This window comes from Ursus americanus, chromosome 12 (genome assembly GCF_024610735.1).
Source record: "Ursus americanus isolate L20-20 chromosome 12, mUrsAme1.1.p, whole genome shotgun sequence".
Classification (NCBI taxonomy): Eukaryota; Metazoa; Chordata; class Mammalia; order Carnivora; family Ursidae; genus Ursus; species Ursus americanus.
In genome coordinates, this window is record NC_142138.1 from 45,993,663 (window position 1) to 46,009,747 (window position 16,085).

General features: G+C 44.4%; 1 protein-coding gene across 3 annotated transcripts in view; it reads left to right on the forward strand.

Moving 5' to 3' along the window:
* The window catches only part of SLC44A3 (solute carrier family 44 member 3), a 95,459-nt gene that overhangs the window by 68,918 nt on the left and 10,456 nt on the right, over positions 1–16,085 (forward strand). The window contains exon 13 of one of the 3 annotated variants that reach the window (XM_045801736.2): positions 212–563. The exons of the other annotated variants lie outside the window; for them this stretch is intronic. Within the exon in view, the coding sequence (XP_045657692.1) occupies positions 212–307 (96 nt within the window). The 3' untranslated portion in view covers positions 308–563. Of the gene's footprint in view, positions 1–211; positions 564–16,085 lie in introns of those variants that run through there. 3 annotated transcript variants of the gene reach the window in all.

A 16,085-nucleotide genomic window follows, 5' to 3' on the forward strand; every position in this document is an offset into this window, starting at 1 on the left:
AAAACCCTCCTGAGAGGCGACCGAGTATTAGGCATTAATAACTTTGACTCTCCGTAGTGTATAATTCCTGAAGCCAAGAATACCTCCACTTACTGGGCACCTGCGTGCACCAGGTGCTATGCTATCTATGTATTTACCATCTCCAGCCTCACAAATAATCCTGTGACGGTGGTATGATTATTATCCTTCTTCCTTTTTTTTCTTTTAATAGATGGTGTACTTCGGTTCAGAGAAGTTTAATGGCAGCCTGCTCTGGGACAGGAGGAAAGCAACAGAGCTGAGTGTTGAAATTTCTCTAGAGACCTAATAAATCATTCCTTCTTCCTTGTCCAAGTTCTGAACAACCGAGAGACGTAAGAGTCAAGTAGATAAAGACTAAACCTTGAGGGGCGCCTGGCTAGGCTTAGTTGGTGGAGCATGTGACTTGATCTCAGGGTTGTAAGTTTGAGCCCCATGTTGGGTGTAGAGATTACTTAAAAATAAAGCCTTTAAAATGTGTTAAGGGGCTCCTGGCCTCAGTTGGTTGAACGTCAGACTCTTGGTTTGGGCTCAGGTGTTGATCTAAGGGTCCTGGGATCGAGTCCCACATCGGGCTCTGTGCTCAGTGCGGAGTCTGCTTGTCCCTCGCCCTCTCCCCATGCCCTTTCCCCTGCTCATACACACATACTCTCTCTTTCTAAAATAAGTAAATAAATAAAATCTTCAAAAATAAAAGTAAAAATAATTTAAAAATGCATTAAAACATTTAAAAAATCACCTAAGAGTACCTAAGGAACGTGTCAGAAGATGCATTGTAGGAACAGCTTATTAATGTTTCATTCCTGAAACAGAGACCAGCTCACCCTCTCCCAGGCCCAGCCAACAGTATAGCCTTGCCTCGGGGGGTTTCTCCTGTCAGCTTACCTCCTAAGAGCAGAGAAGGTGTGCTCTCAGTGACAGGTGGATCCCAGAGAGAATGACAGAGGGCTGAGCCAGCCTGAACTCTGCCCCTCCCCCCAAACTCACCAGTCCCTTAAGTCAGCCTCCCCCTCTGGGAGCAAATGAGAGGTGTTACCCTAAAGGAGGTCCCTGGCCATGGAAGCACAAATACAAGGTTACCCAGCACCAGGATTCCAAGTGGATTTCTCAGTCCACTAGGGCACTCCTTCCACAGGATAAGAACTCAGACCCTAGAACTGTAGAGATCATGGGGCCCCCTCCCCTCATTATAGCAGAATCTGGGGTCCAGAGGGCTCGAAAACCTCAGCCAGGGTCACACAGTGGACAGTGCTTTTTCTCCTCTTCTCTGCCTTGTGTCTTTTTCTCTCCTTTGCCTTCACAAGTGTCACTGAGACACTGGAGATAGACAAGCACACCACCTTACATGGTGTGAGCTGCCCTGGCCTACCTTTTAAGCAGAACTGTAGGTAGATCTGTCCCATTCCTTGGCCAACATGGAAGTCAGTTCTGTGCTTCTACGGCAGAAGGGTGTGGAACATTTGGATCCTGGGAAGGACGAGGTCTCCCCTCTTGTTAATGGTTCCAAGTCCCCGGCTTCCTTCTCCAAGCCTCTTCTCCTTACACTTTCGCTCTCCCTTTTTTTCTGGAAGACATTTATCCACATCTTTTTTTTTTTTTAAGATTTATTAATTTATTTCAGAGAGAGTGTGTGTGGTTGTGAGCAGGGGACGAGGCTGAGGGAGAGGGAGACAAGCAGACTCCCCACTGAGCAGGGAGCCTGATGCAGGTCTCGATCCCAGGACCCTAAGATCATAACCTGAGCCCAAATCAAGAGTCAGTTGCTTAACCCACTGAGCCACCCAGGCACCCCAACATGTATCCACATCTTCTGAGAACTCCTCCTTCCTCCCCTTCCCCCTTCCTTGGATCTGGACCCTATACCCATTTCCTAGCAGTTTGATAAAGTAGGAAGAAGGCAGACAGGTCTGGGCTTGAATTACAGCTTCTCCACTTACTGTGTGACATTGGACAGACCCCATATATAAAGCAAATTCTTAAACCTACCTCATAGGCAGTGAGAGGGTCCACTAAGTCGTACATATACCATAACATGCCGTCTGGCTCAGCACACGCTCCGTGTGTGTTTCTCTTGTGAGGGAAGGAGAGGGTTCGTTACTTTTGCTTACTCGCTCATTCACCAGATATTGGATGTCTACCATGTAGCTAGACAGGTTGGGTACAACAATGCCTGTTCCCCAGGATTATTATAGGTAATTAAATAGGTCATGTTTGCAAAGCTCTCCGCGTCGTGCCTGCACGTAGGGGTACGTACTGAAGAAGTGGAAGTCATTATCATGATCGCCAGCCCACTAAGCGATGAGCACGCCGATTCTTTCCTACGCACTTGGAGTAGGGCTGAGCTCCAGAGGTTATTCATGCACCTGCGCAGTTAGAAGTGTATCCACATCCACAGGGACGTCCTCAGATTATACCTTTCTCTTCCCAGGGCCACCGCGCTAGTGACTTGTTGGAGGCAGTTGAATGGCTAAGAGCGGCCCTGCCAGTCCCCCTAGTCCAGAATGATGCCCAAGCTTTCCCCTCACGAAGGGTGATGGTGAGGGAAAGTTAGCGTTCAGATCCAAACCCGTGACCGGGAGACAAGAACTGACTGTGGTCTGAGGTTGCGGAAACATGCCCCGCACAGCAGTCTGGCCCCTCTCTTCTGCACCTAGGGCTCATTTTCTTCTTCACTCCCGTCTTCAGCAGGCCTGGGCCGTTGTATCACTGCCTATCAAAGGCAACCGGGGCTTTTCCAGCAACACTGGTTCAAAGGTCATCTGTTGCAAGGACTCGCCATTTGCTCTACTCTAAGACTGTTCACAAGTCTGAGCATCCTGTAGGACGGGAAGCAACCCCTTACTGCTCTTTGTGCCTTCTCGTCACGGCACGCTCTAGCTGCACGGGCAACATGCTGAGGGAGATGGCCTGTGTTTTTAACTTTGGTCTTCTGTGAAAACTCCCTTTGAAGTTAGCAAAATCCAATTTCCTCATAAATAAGGAAGCAGGTGACACATGAAAACACCGCTCTGATAAATAGTGTTCGATGTGGGGCTGTGGCAACTGCAGATGGATTCCTGTGTCCTTCCCATCTGCAGGCTCGTGTCTGCTGTGGGCTCCATGCTTGCTTGGCCACTGAGGCTGGGCTTGCCATCATCTGTGATTCCCAGCCAGGGTGGGGGCTGGGTTGGAGGAGGCGGTTTAGAATCGAAGATAGAACTTTCACAGTCCAAGTTCTCAGCATTACCCTAATTGCTTAAGAAATGTAAATGTTATTCAACCCAACCCCCATAGGTGATGGGATGAAGGAGGGCACATGTGATGACACGTGACAACACTGGGTGTTGTATGAAGTGTTGAATCACTATATTGTACACCTGAAACTAATATTTTACACTGTATGTTAACTGGAGTTTATGTAAAAACTTTAAAAAATTTAAAGATTATAGTTTCAACATTTCCCAAATTCATTTAGTGTGGGAAATGGAATTAAACCATTAAGTAGCTCCTATCCCAAACCTAATCTTCCTCACGGCGGAAAGAAGGTTTCTTCGTGTCATCTCTCTATCTGGACTGCTTCTGGGACAGTTATTATCAGAGGGCTCCGAATGCCCACCTCTGAACCCATGCCTTCCCCTCCTCTCTTCCATACCCTTCTAAGCAAGACAGTGACTGGGAGGACATTCCTCAGCTGTCGTCCCCCGGTTGTCATTGTCCTAGACATGGAGACTGGTTGGGAGGAAGAAGTGATTGTTGGCCAGGGACTAAAGGATGCAATCATCAAATAAAACCTGGAAGGTGTGAATCCCAGTGGTTGAGGGAATAAAAGCCACATCAGTGCCCCAGTCACTAACTCACGTTCTGCTACAAGCTGGAGTCTCATGGTGCTCTGGCTATCGGCCTCTGTGTGTCATCTTGGACTGACTTCCACATGGGTGTGAATCTCAGTCACATACTCGGATATGTGGGAAATACTGTATCATGGTTCTCAACCTAGTTTCTGACTTGGAGCTCCCATTACACTGGACTGGCAGGAAATGTCGGCTGTTATTCTTGGGCTCTTCCCCCATGGCCTTATAGGAGATTTCAGGTGTCCCCGAGCATTAGTTCACACAGGCTGCCCTTAAGACATCCCCCTTTCCTATTCATGGCATCCCATCTTCAGGCCTTACTTGGGGAGCAGGAATCTTTTGCAAAGCCCCTCATGGTCTTATCTGCCTGGATGTGTACTGTGAGTTAACCAACCCTCCTGCTTTGTCTGGGGTGTTCTGGTTTTAGCGCTGAAAGCCCTATGTCTCTGGAACCCCTTCAGTCCCAGCAAACCCATGTACTCAAGAGTGGGTACTTCCCTTTAGAGTCTTGCTACTTCTCCATGTTCTGCTAAAAAAAAAAAAAAGGGAGACTTGGACCCCTGGTCAGACCCGTAGATCTCTTTTCCCTCCTTCCTTCAGCCCAGGGGAGTCTCATTTTCTAATCTAGGGGTAGAGGAAGGCCTACACCTCCTACTCTGAGACATTTGGCTCACACTGAGAATCCCCTTCCTTTACCTTCTCCACTGGTAGGTAAGAGCTTAAAGAGCTTAAAATGTTGGAAAGCAAAAGCTGATATGAGTTGCAGACTGGGTGTCTTCCTGCCCCCACCCCTTCAGAGCCCCCTAACCACACCTCAGGGAATGAGCACAGCCTGAGACCTCCTGGAGTGGGGAATAAGAAGGAGAGGAAAAGGAGAAAATGCCCAGGGAGAAGAAACAGAGGTCAGGAGAGCAGAGGAAGCCATGACACGTCGATCTGGGGTAGCCGGACACTCCTTCCACTCAGTCTCATCTCTGCAGGTGGTTGAGAAACAAGGGCTGTGAAAACCGGGAGGAGAAGCAATTAAGGGAATCTCGTTCAATTCGCTTCCTTCTCTAGGTGGGGCTCGCAGTTCCTGAAAGTTTTGGCAAGTGGACCCAGGCTTTGACGGCTCTTCAAGTGGGTTCCTCTCCCCGCTCCTTTCGCCTGGTACAGAATGCCTCAGTTGGCGTCGGGGTGGGGCAGCGAGGAGCGTTTGCTGGACTCGCCTTCATCCAGGCGGTGGGACAGCTGAGGCCAAGTGCCTTCCAGCAGACGCAGTGCGGTGGGGGTGGGGAAGGGCGCTCCCACGTCCGGCCCACGTCCGGCCTCCGTCAAGGTGGCCGCAAAGAAACTTGGTGAGGTCCCAAGAGCAGGAGGCCGCTGACCTGGCTGGGTGCCCTGTCCCCAGCCCTGACCTTGTCTGTGGATGGAAGCATGATTGAAGAGCGGGGCCTGAACTTCTCAGCACCAGCCCTGGCTTCGTGCCCCTCCACGCAGCTCAGAGCTCTGCCGAGGGGAGCGGGGAGGGAATAAAGAAACACAAGCTTGGACGTGCTTTGTCCTTAGAGCTGCACTACCAACACCTTGGGCTGACTTCCAGGGAAACTGCTTTCCCAGAAGAGCTAGAGTAGATGGTCTTAGAGTCTTCTGAAGCTTCAAGGAGAAAAGATCTGTTATTATAGTGTCTTTAAGGAAATGCATTTTTCTTATGAGCTTTTCGCTGCAAACTGAGCCAAGTTACGGTACAAACCAATAACCATCCTCCACAGCCAGCGACCTTTCCACTGACTGCCCGGCTCTCTGTCAGCAGGCCTTTCTCGTACCGGTCAGTCTTTGCCTCGCCAGCCCTGTGTCCACCAGAAACGTGTTCGTGAAGGGACAGTGACGTGACTTAATCTCCCCAAACCGCAGGGCATACGAAAACATGCGAACATTCCCATTTCTGCGCTCCCTCTCCCCTTGACATTTCCACGGTCCTGAGCTTCAAATCAGAGATGCCTGACACTCTCGCATGGTTCTAAAGAACCGGCCTCCCGGAGTCCGTCCGTAGCAGCCGTTGGTCGTTCTTACAGTGTGCCGGGCACCGCGGCGAGCAGCACGTACACAGTCTGGGCTTAGCCTCTCCGGGCCGCTGCGCATCGGGCGGTGTCACCCCGTCTGTACAGATGAAGCAGCTGAGGCCCGGAAGCGGAGAGCTCAGGGAGGGTGCGCTACTGTGTGGTGCCCCGGGGGGCTGCAGAGCGTGGCCCTGTGGCTCCATTGTGCCACCTGGAGTTCCTGGTCAAGGAGAAGGGTGAGGGGACAGGAAACCAGGGGTCTTCACTCGCCAGGGACAGCCCATCTATTTAATCTTCTTCTTTTTTTTTTTTTTTTTTTAAGATTTTATGTATTCGACAGAGGTAGAGACAGCCAGCGAGAGAGAACACAAGCATGGGGAGTGGGAGAGGAAGAAGCAGGCTCATAGCAGAGGAGCCTGATGTGGGGCTCGATCCCATAATGCCGGGATCACGCCCTGAGCCGAAGGCAGATGCTTAATCTTCTATCTGATAAAGCCTGAAGTCAAAACAACAGAACAGGCATTTCCCATTTCACGGATCCAGAAGTTTCGCCTGGGCCTGTGGGAGATCAGGCCTCCCGTCTGCCCTGGGCTGGTAAAGGGCCCGCTGAACCAAGGTGGCACTTCCTGCACAGCCCTGGCTCCGGCCTCGTCCTTCTTCATCAGACTGTTGTTCTGCTAGTTTTCACTGCAGAGAGCGGAGCTTGGCTCACACACCTGTGGCAGGTCAGGTTCAGCAAGACGCGGTTGCCTGATTTGTGGGAGGAAGGGGCACCAGCTGTGAACACCACCCCTGTGTTCCGTTTTGTCACCTTTGGTCGCTTAGCGTGTTGAGATGTTTTTCCTCATCAGGAAAAGAGGATTTTCCTGGGCGACGTCTGGGGTGCCTTTTAATCCTAACATTCTACCGAAAGAACAAGTGTACCCATCAATTGAGTTTGGGTTTTGTATGAAGAAATATTATTTGGAAAACATTCTTGGTTTGCCAAAAGCATCTTCCTTTATCATTCAACAAACGTGAGCTGCACAGAGAGAGTGGGGGCTCTGGAAGAACATCTTGGCTGAAGGAACACTGTTTGCAGTGGAGGGTTCGGGAGGGGCCCTGCAGACACTGTGAAGTGCCGAATAATAATGAAACTCCCTGAAATCAGGAGGTGGGAGGGGTGCCAACGTGGCTCGTGGCTCGGTAGGTTAAGGTTAAGCATCTGCCTTCCGCTCTGATCGAGTCCCACATCAGGCTCCTTGCTCCGTGGGGAGACTGCTTCTCCCTCTCCCTCTCCTGCTCCCCCTGTTTGTGCTTTCTCTCGCTCTCTCACTGTCAAATTAATTAATTAAATTAAATAAGAAAATCAAATCAGAAGGTGGGAGAAAGTGTGAAGGGACTCTTACTTAATCCGCCCCCTTTTTTAAAGAAATTACTCTCTGGGAAGACAGAATCTCCTTTAAACCTCTGTCTTTATTCTTTTTTAAAAATTATTATTGAGGCCTGGTTGACACACAGTGTTACGTTAGTTTCGGGGGTAAGCACTGATTCAACAGCCGTGTGTTACGCGGTGCTCACCGCAAGTGAGCTCACGTCGACAGCATAGAGCACTGCGCCGTGCCGCTGACCCTATTCCCCACGCCGTGCCTTTCCTCCCGTGACTATTCAGTCCCTAACTGGAAGTCCGTGTCTCCCACTTCCCCTACCCACTCTGCCTCCCTCCCCCTCTGGCAACCATCGTTTCTCTGTATTTGTGAGTCTGTTCTGCTTTTTGTTTGTTTTGTTTTTAAGTGAAATCATATGTATTTGTCTTTCTCTTTGACTTATTTCACTTAGCATAATACCCTCTAGGTGCATCCGTGTTATATTTTTTATAACTGAGTAATATTCTCCTTTATCCATTGGTGGACACTTAGAGCGCCCCTACATCTTGGTTAATGTAAATAATGCTGCAGTAAACATAGGGGTGCCTGTATCTTTTTGAATGTTTTCATTTTCTTTTTTTTAAGATTTTTTATTTATTTGAGAGAGCGAAAGAGGACGAGTGGAGGTGGGGGGGTGGGCAGAGGCAGAAGGCGAGCAGACTCCCTGCTGAGCACAGAGACGGATGAAGGGCTCCATCCCAGGACCCTGGGATCATGACCTGAGCCAAAGGCAGACGCTTAACCGACTGAGCCACCCAGGTGCCCCTAGCGTTTTCATTTTCTTTAGGTAAATACCTACTAGTGGAATTACTGGATAATGTGATATTCCTATTTTTAACTTTTTGAGGAACCTCCATACTGGTTCCCACAGTGGCTGTGCCAGCTTGCGTTCCCACCCACAGTGAACAAGGGCTCCTTTTTCTTCGCATCCTCGCCAACACTTGTTTCTTGTCTGTTCGATCGCAGCCGTTCTGACAGGGATGAGGCGATCTCTCATTGTGGTTTTGATTTGCATTTCCCTGCTGATGGGCTATGCTGAGCATCTTTTCATATGCTTGTTGGCCATCGGGATGTCTTTGGAAATGTGTCTGTTCAGGTCCTCTGCCCATTTTTGAATTGAATTATTTGCTTTTGTAGTGTTGAGTTGTGAAAGTTCTTTATATATTTTGGATACTAACCCTCTATTGGATACGTCATTCGCAAGTATTTTCTCCCACTTCTGTTGTTGTTGTTTTGTTGTTTAGTTGTTTTGTTGGTGATGATGATTTCCTTTTCTGTGCAGAAGCTTTTTATTTTGGTGTCATCCCAATAGTTTATTTTTGCTTTTGTTTCCCTTGCTTCAGGAGACATATCTATAAACACGTTGCTAAGGCCAGTGTCAAAGAGATTACTGCCTATGTTTTCTGCTAGGAATTTTATGGTTTCATGTCTCACACTTAGAGCTTTAATCCATTTTGAATTAATTTTTGTGTATGATGTAAGAAAGTGGTTCGGTTTCATTCTTTTGTATGTAGCTCTCTAGTTTTCCCAGCACCATTTATTGAAGAGACTGTCTTTTGCCCATTAAATATTCTTACCTCCTTTGTTGTCCATTAGTTGACCATATAAGTGTGGGTTATTTCTAGGCTCTCTATTCTATCCATCCTCTATTTTTGAACCAGTACCATACTGATTTGATTATTATAGCTTCGTAGTATATCTTGAAAGCTAAAATTGGGATACCTTTAGCTTTGTTCTTTCTCAAGATTGCTTTGGCTATTTGGGGTCAATTGTGGTTCCATAGAAATTTTACTATTAGTTGTCCTAGTTCTGTGAAAAATACAGTTGGTATTTTAATAGGGATTGCATTGAATCTGTAATTGCTTTGGGTAATATGGATATTTGATGATTGTGGTCTTTTCATTTGTTTCTGTGTCTTCAAGTTCTTTCATCAGTGTTTTATAATTTTCAGAGGTCAGGTCTTTCACCTCCTTGACTGAGTTTTCCTAGGTATTTTATTGCTTTGGTGCAAGTATAAATGGAATTGTTTTCTAAATTTCTCTTTCTGCTACTTTGTTATTAGTATATAGAAATGCAACAGATTTCTATATATTTTGTGTATCCTACAACTTTACTGAATTTATTTAATCTAGTCGTTTTTTGGTGGTCTTTAGGGTTTTCTATGTATAGTATCATGTCATCTGCAAGTAGTGACAGTCTTCTTTCTAAAGACAGTGGTCTTCTTTCTTTCTTCAACCAATTTGGACGCCTTTTCTTTTTCTTATCTGATTACTGTGGCTAGGACTTACTTCCAGTACTTTGTGGAAGGACGTGGTGAGAGTGGACGTCTTTGTCTTGTTCCTGATCTTAGAGGGAATGCTCTCCGTTTTTCACTGTCAAGGATGACATTAGCTGTGGGTTTCATATATGGCCTGTATTAGGTTGAGGTACGTTTCCTCTAACCCCATTTTTTATCATGAACAGATATTGAATTTTGTCAAATGCTATTTCTGTATCTATTCAGATGATCATATGATTTTTATCCTTCATTTTGTTAATTGAGGTGTAACACATTGATTGATTTGCAAATATTTGAACCATCTTTATATCCCTGCAGTAAATCCCACTTGATTGTGATGAGTGGTCCTTTTAATATATTATTGAATGCATTTTCCTATTATTTTGTTGAGGATTTTGCATCTATGTTCAACAGGGATATTGGCCTGTGGTTTTCTTTTTTTGTGTGGTGTCTTTGTCTGGTTTTGGCATCAGGGTAATGCTGGCCTCACAGAATGTATTTGGAAGCTTTTCTTCCTCTTCTATTTTTTGGAATACTTTGAGAAGAATAGAGATTAACTCATCTTTAAATGCTTGGTAGAATTCACCTGTGATTCCATCTGGTCCTCGATTTTTGTTTGTTGGGAATATTTTGATTACCAATTCAATTTTGTTTCTAGTAATTAGTCTTTTTAGATTTTCTGTTTCTTCCTGTTTCAGTTTTGGAAGATTGTATGTTTCTAGGAATTTATCCATTTCTTCTAGGTTGTCTAATTTATTGGCAGATAATTTTTCACAGTAGTTTCTTATACTCCTTTGTATTTCTGTGGTGTCAGCTGTTACTTCTCCTCTGTTGTTTCTGATTTTATTTATTTGGGTCCTCTCTCTCTTTTTCATAATGAGTCTGGCTGATGGCTTTTTAATTTTATTTAACTATTAAAAGAACCAGCTCTTGGTTTCATTGGGCTTTTCTATTGTTTTTTTTTTTAATCTCTATTTCATTTATTTATCTGATCTTGTTATTTCCTTCCTTCTGCTAACTTTGGGCTTTACTTGTTCTTTTTCGAGTTCCTTTGGGTGTAAGATTTGGTTGTTGTTTTAAGATTTTTCTTATTTCCTAAGGTAGGCCTGTATCACTATAAATTTCCCCTTTAGAACTGCTTCTGCTGCATCCCAGAGGTTGTGGACTGCTGTGTTATCATTTTCATTTGTCTTTATATATGTTTAAATTTCTTCTTTGATTTCCTCATTGACTTATTAGTTGTTTAGTAATATGTTGTTTAGCCTCCATGTGTTCGTGTTTTTTCTTATAATTGATTTCTAATTTCATACTGTCAGGGTCCCAAAAGATGCATGATATGATTTCAGTCTTCCTAAATCTGTTGAGACTGGTTTGGTGGGCTAATGTGTGATCTGTCCTGGAGAATGTTCCGTGTATTCTTGAATATGTGTTCTGTTGGTTTTGGAAGGAATGTTCTGTATATATAATCTCTTAAGTCCATCTGGTTATGTAATGTGTCCTTCAAAGACACTGTTTCCTGAAGGATCTCCCGCCTGGCTACCTGTCCGTTGACGCAGGCGGGTGTTAAAGCCTCTTATTTTTTACTGTCAGTTTCTCCCTTTCTGTCTATTAATACCTGCTTTGTGTACCTCGGTGCTCTGACGTTGCGTACGCAGATATTCACAAGTGTTAACTCCTCCTGTAGGGTTGATCCCTTCATCATTACGTAATACCCTGTTTTTGTCTCTTGTTACAGCCTTTGTTTTAAAGTATTTTGATATAAGTATTGCTGATATAAGTATCTGATATGAGGACAGCTATCCCGGCTTTCCCCCCCCCCCTTCTATTTGCATGGAATATCTTTTTCTAGCCTCTCACTTTGAGTCTGTACTTATCTTTAGGTCTGAAGTGAGTCTCTTCTGGGCAGCATATAGATGGGTCTCCGTTTTTAATCCATTGTGTGCCACCCTCTGTCTTTTGATTAGAACACTTAGACCATTTACATTTAAAGTTACTATTGATAAGTGTGTACTTCTTGTCATTTTGTTTATTGATTTCTAGTTGTTTCTGTGGTTCTTCTCTGGTTCTTTTTCTCTTGCTATCTTTCTTTGTGATTGATGACTTTCATTAGCGTTATGTTTGGCTCGCTCTCTCTATTTTGCGTGTATCTGTTACAGGGTCTGTGGTTACACGAGGTTCCTATGTGACACCCTAAGTATAAAGCAGTCGATGTTAAGTTGAAGGTCACTTAAGTTCACACACATTCTAAAAGAACTTCTTCTTTACCCTCCCTAATCTTTTATGTATATGTTGTTATGTTTTACATCTTTTTATTTTGTGAGTCCCCTTAACTAATTTTTTTAGATATAATCAATTTTACTACTTCTGTCTTTTAACTTTCATATTAGCTTTATAAGTGATTGCTCTACTACCCTTACTGTATATTTGCTTTTGCCAGTGAATTTTTTTCCTTTCATAATTCTTCTAACTATGGTCTTTTATTCTCCACTTAAAGAGTTCCTTAAATGTTTCTTGTAAGGCCAGTTTTATGGTAATAAACTCATTTAACTTTTCTTTATCTGGGAAACTCTCTATTTCTCCTTCAATTTTGAATGATAACCTTGCTGGGCGGAATATTCTTGGTTGTAAGTTTTTCCCTTTCAACACTTTGAATATATCATGCCACTTTCTTCTGGCTAGCAAGGTTTCTTTTCTTTCTTTCTTTTCTTTTTTTTTTTTTTTAAAGGGACTTAGCAGATGTCATTAAGGTTACTCATCATCTGACTTTATTTTTTTTTATTTTTTAATTTATTGGACAGAGAGAGATAGTGAGAGAGGGAACGCAAGCAAGGGGAGTGTGAGAGGGAGAAACAGGCTTCCCGCCGAGCAGGGAGCCCGATGTTGGGTTCGATCCCAGGACCCTGGGATCATGACCTAAGCCGAAGGCAGACGCTTAACGGCTGAGCCACCCAGGGGCCCCTGGCCAGCAAGGTTTCTGCTGAAAAAATCAGCTGATGGTCTTGTAGGGGTCTCCCTTGTATGTTACTAGTGTCCTCTCTCTTGCTGCTTTTAAAATTCTCTCCTTATCCTTCATCTTTGACAATAGACGGTGTGTCATGGTGCAGACCTTCTTGGGTCCATCTTGTTTGGCACTCTCCGTACTTCCTGAACTTGGATGTTTGTTTCCTTCCCCAGGTTAGGGAAATTTTGTTGTTGTTGTTGTTCTTTTGTTGTTGTTTTGTTTTAGGGGGGCTGGCGGGGCAAAGGGAAAAGGAGAGAGAGAATCTTCAGCAGGCTCCATGCCCAGTGTGGAGCCCAACACAGGGTGCAATCTCACAACCCTGAGATCATGACCTGAGCCAAAATCAAAAGCCAACTGAGCCACCCAGGCACCCCTCAAATAATTTTTTTTCCCCTTTCTCTCTCTCTTCTCCTCCTGGGACCCCTATGTTTATTTACTTGATGTTATCCAAGATATCCCTTAACCTATCCTCATTTTTTTAATAATAATTTTTTATTAAGTTAGTCACCATACAGTACATCCTTAGTTTTTGATGTAATGTTCCATAATTCATTATTTGCATATAACACCCAGTGCACCATGCAATACGTGCCCTCCTTAACACCCATCACCGGCCTATCCCAGTCCCCCACCCCCCTCCCCTCTGAAGCCATCAGTTTGTTTCCCAGAGTCCATAGTCTCTCGTGGTTCATTCCCCCATCTGTTTACCCCCCCTTCATTCTTCCCTTTCTTCTCCTACCGATCTTCCTATTTCCTATGTTCCATAAATGAGTGAAACCATATGATAATTATCTTTCTCTGCTTGACTTATTTCACTTAGCATTATCTCCTCCAGTCCCGTCCATGTTGCTGCAAATGTTGTGAAATCGTTCTTTTTGATGGCTGAGTAATATTCCATTGTATATATGGACCACATCTTCTTAATCCAGTCATCTGTTGAAGGGCATCTCGGCTCCTTCCACAATTTATTATGGACAATGCTACTATGAACAGTGGGGTGCATATGGCCCTTCTCTTCACTACGTCTGTATCTTTGGGGTAAATACCCAGTAGTGCAATGGCTGGATCATAGGGTAGCTCAATTTTTAACTTTTTAAGGGACCTCCACACTGTTTTCCAGAGTGGCTGTACCAACTTGCATTCCCACCAACAGTATAAGAGGGATCCCCTTTCTCCACATCCTCTCCAGCATTTGTTGTTTCTTGCCTTGTCAATTTTTGCCATCCTAACTGGCGTAAGGTGGTATCTCAATGTGGTTTTGATTTGAAAAAATGTTCAAAATTGTTAGCCATCAGGGAAATTCAAATCATAACCTATCCTCATTTTTAAAATTCTTTGTTCTTTTTGCTGTTCAGCTTGCGTGCTCTCCACTACCGTGTCTTCCAGATCACTGACCATTCTTTCTGCGTCTTCTAGTCTACTGTTGATACCCTCTAGTGTGTTTTTTTTCAGTTCTTGTATTCGTCAACGCTGATTGGTTCTTTTTTATATTTTCCATCCCTCTGTTGAAGTTTTTACTGAGTCGTTCTGTTCTTCTCTAGGCGCCATGACTGTTACTTTGAACTGTTCATCGGGTAGATTGCTTATCTCCATTTCATTTAGTTCCTTTTCTGAAGTTTTGTCTTTTTCTTTCATTCGGAGTGTATTCCTCCGTCTCCTCATTTTGCTTGACTTTCTGTGCTTGTTTCTGTGAATTAGGCAGAGCAGCCACATCTAAACTTGAAAGACACTCTTGTGGATGGTCATCCCCGGGGGTCATCCCCCTCATCTTTCACCATCTGCTGCCTAAATTAAGACACAGTGCTAAAAAAAAAAAAAAAAAAAAAAAGTAAACTCTTAACATTTTTAATAATGATTTTAGAAAGATTTTTTTAGAAACCGAAGGCTAGTTTGTGAAGATAGAGTTGCCTGAAATTCAAATATTCCTTCACTTTCAGTTTAGTTTCATTTTCTTCTGTCGAAGTCAAATTAACATCAGTGTTTTTATTTAAAATGACGTATAGAGGGATGTGTGGCTGGCTCAGTTGGTGGAACATGCAACCCTTGATCTCAGGGTTGTGAGTTCGAGCCCCACGTTGGGTGTAGAGATTACTTTAAAATCTTAAAAAATAAATAAAAGTAAAATAAAATAACATAAAAAAGTATGTTTCATTTTGTGACTTGTACTTTTCCATCCATTCTTCCTCCTCTTTGCTATGTTTGCGGAGAAATGCTGGGGTACGGTCCACATGGTGTTAGCAATGGTTATTTCTTAGGAGTGGCATCAGAGTGATTTCCTTGCTTTCTTCTTTGTCTCTTTCTATGTTGCTTCATTTTCTTATAGTGGGCATAAAAATAATAAAGCCATTATTCTAAAAATGAGCAAGAAGGGGGGAAAAAGAGGAAAACAAACCATAGGGGACTCTTAACTATGGAGAACAAACCTAGGGTTGATGGAGGGGAGGTGGGGCAGGGGATGGGCTGAATAGGTGACGGCTATTAAGGAGGGCACTTGTGGCGATGAGCACTGGGTATTGTCTGTAAGTGATGAATCACTCAACTGTACTCCTGAAACCAATACTACACACTATATGTTAACTACCTAGAATTTAAATAAATTTGGGGGAATAAAGACAAATAAATTTTAAAAGAGCAAACGAGACAGCACTGCCCTGGCTTTACAGGCAGCAGCAGGTCTCATCAAAGGCACATTCGTTCTTCCACCACCTCCCACCTGGCCCCAGCCCCGGAGGGGACTGGCAGATTCCCCCTGCTCACTGCCTCGTTGGACTTTTGCGGCTAGTGACTAGTGAACTCCTGAACAGCTCTGAAGGGTGAATGCAAGGCCCTGGAAGGCAGGGAGGCTGTTTGTATATGCCTCACTGGGCATGTGTTTGTGATAAAAAGAGAGCTCAAGATGAAACTGGCTTGGAGCGGTTCCTGCAATTTTTACTGTAATCCCAAGGAAGGGCGCTGGGATGTATGGGGATGTATCTGGGCTCAGATTTCACTGTGTTTCTTTTAGTTTTGAGGGAAGGATGAATACCAGGGTTATTTACTCATCATCCAGGTTCTCAGGTTTGTTTTAGGAGTTCTTGTTGTATTTCTGAGTTAATAAATATCAGGCCTTTATTAGGAAGGCATTCCAGAAATAAAGCTGGCTATTCACGGCATGGTTTTTGGCACATGCCTTCCTGCCTATACGGAGGGAAACTCTTTACCTTTTTGAAGAGTCAGTAGAACCTCGGGTTCACAGTTCCTCCACCAGAAGAAGGAACCGCTTCAGGTGAGTGCGAGGACACGCGGCTGCCCTTAGCTGAGGAAGGACCCAGCGCTGAACCGTGCTGGCTTCGGGTTTGACTTAAGGAGCAAAAATGTTCTTTCTGTGTCAGAGGTGCGATTAACATTCTTGGACAACTCTCAAATTACCGAGGTAATCCAGCTTCTCTGTTACTTAAAAGTATACTTAAAGCTCTTTCCTTTTTCTTCAGTAATTAGAATTTTCTGTGAAATGGGAACAATAATACCCACGGT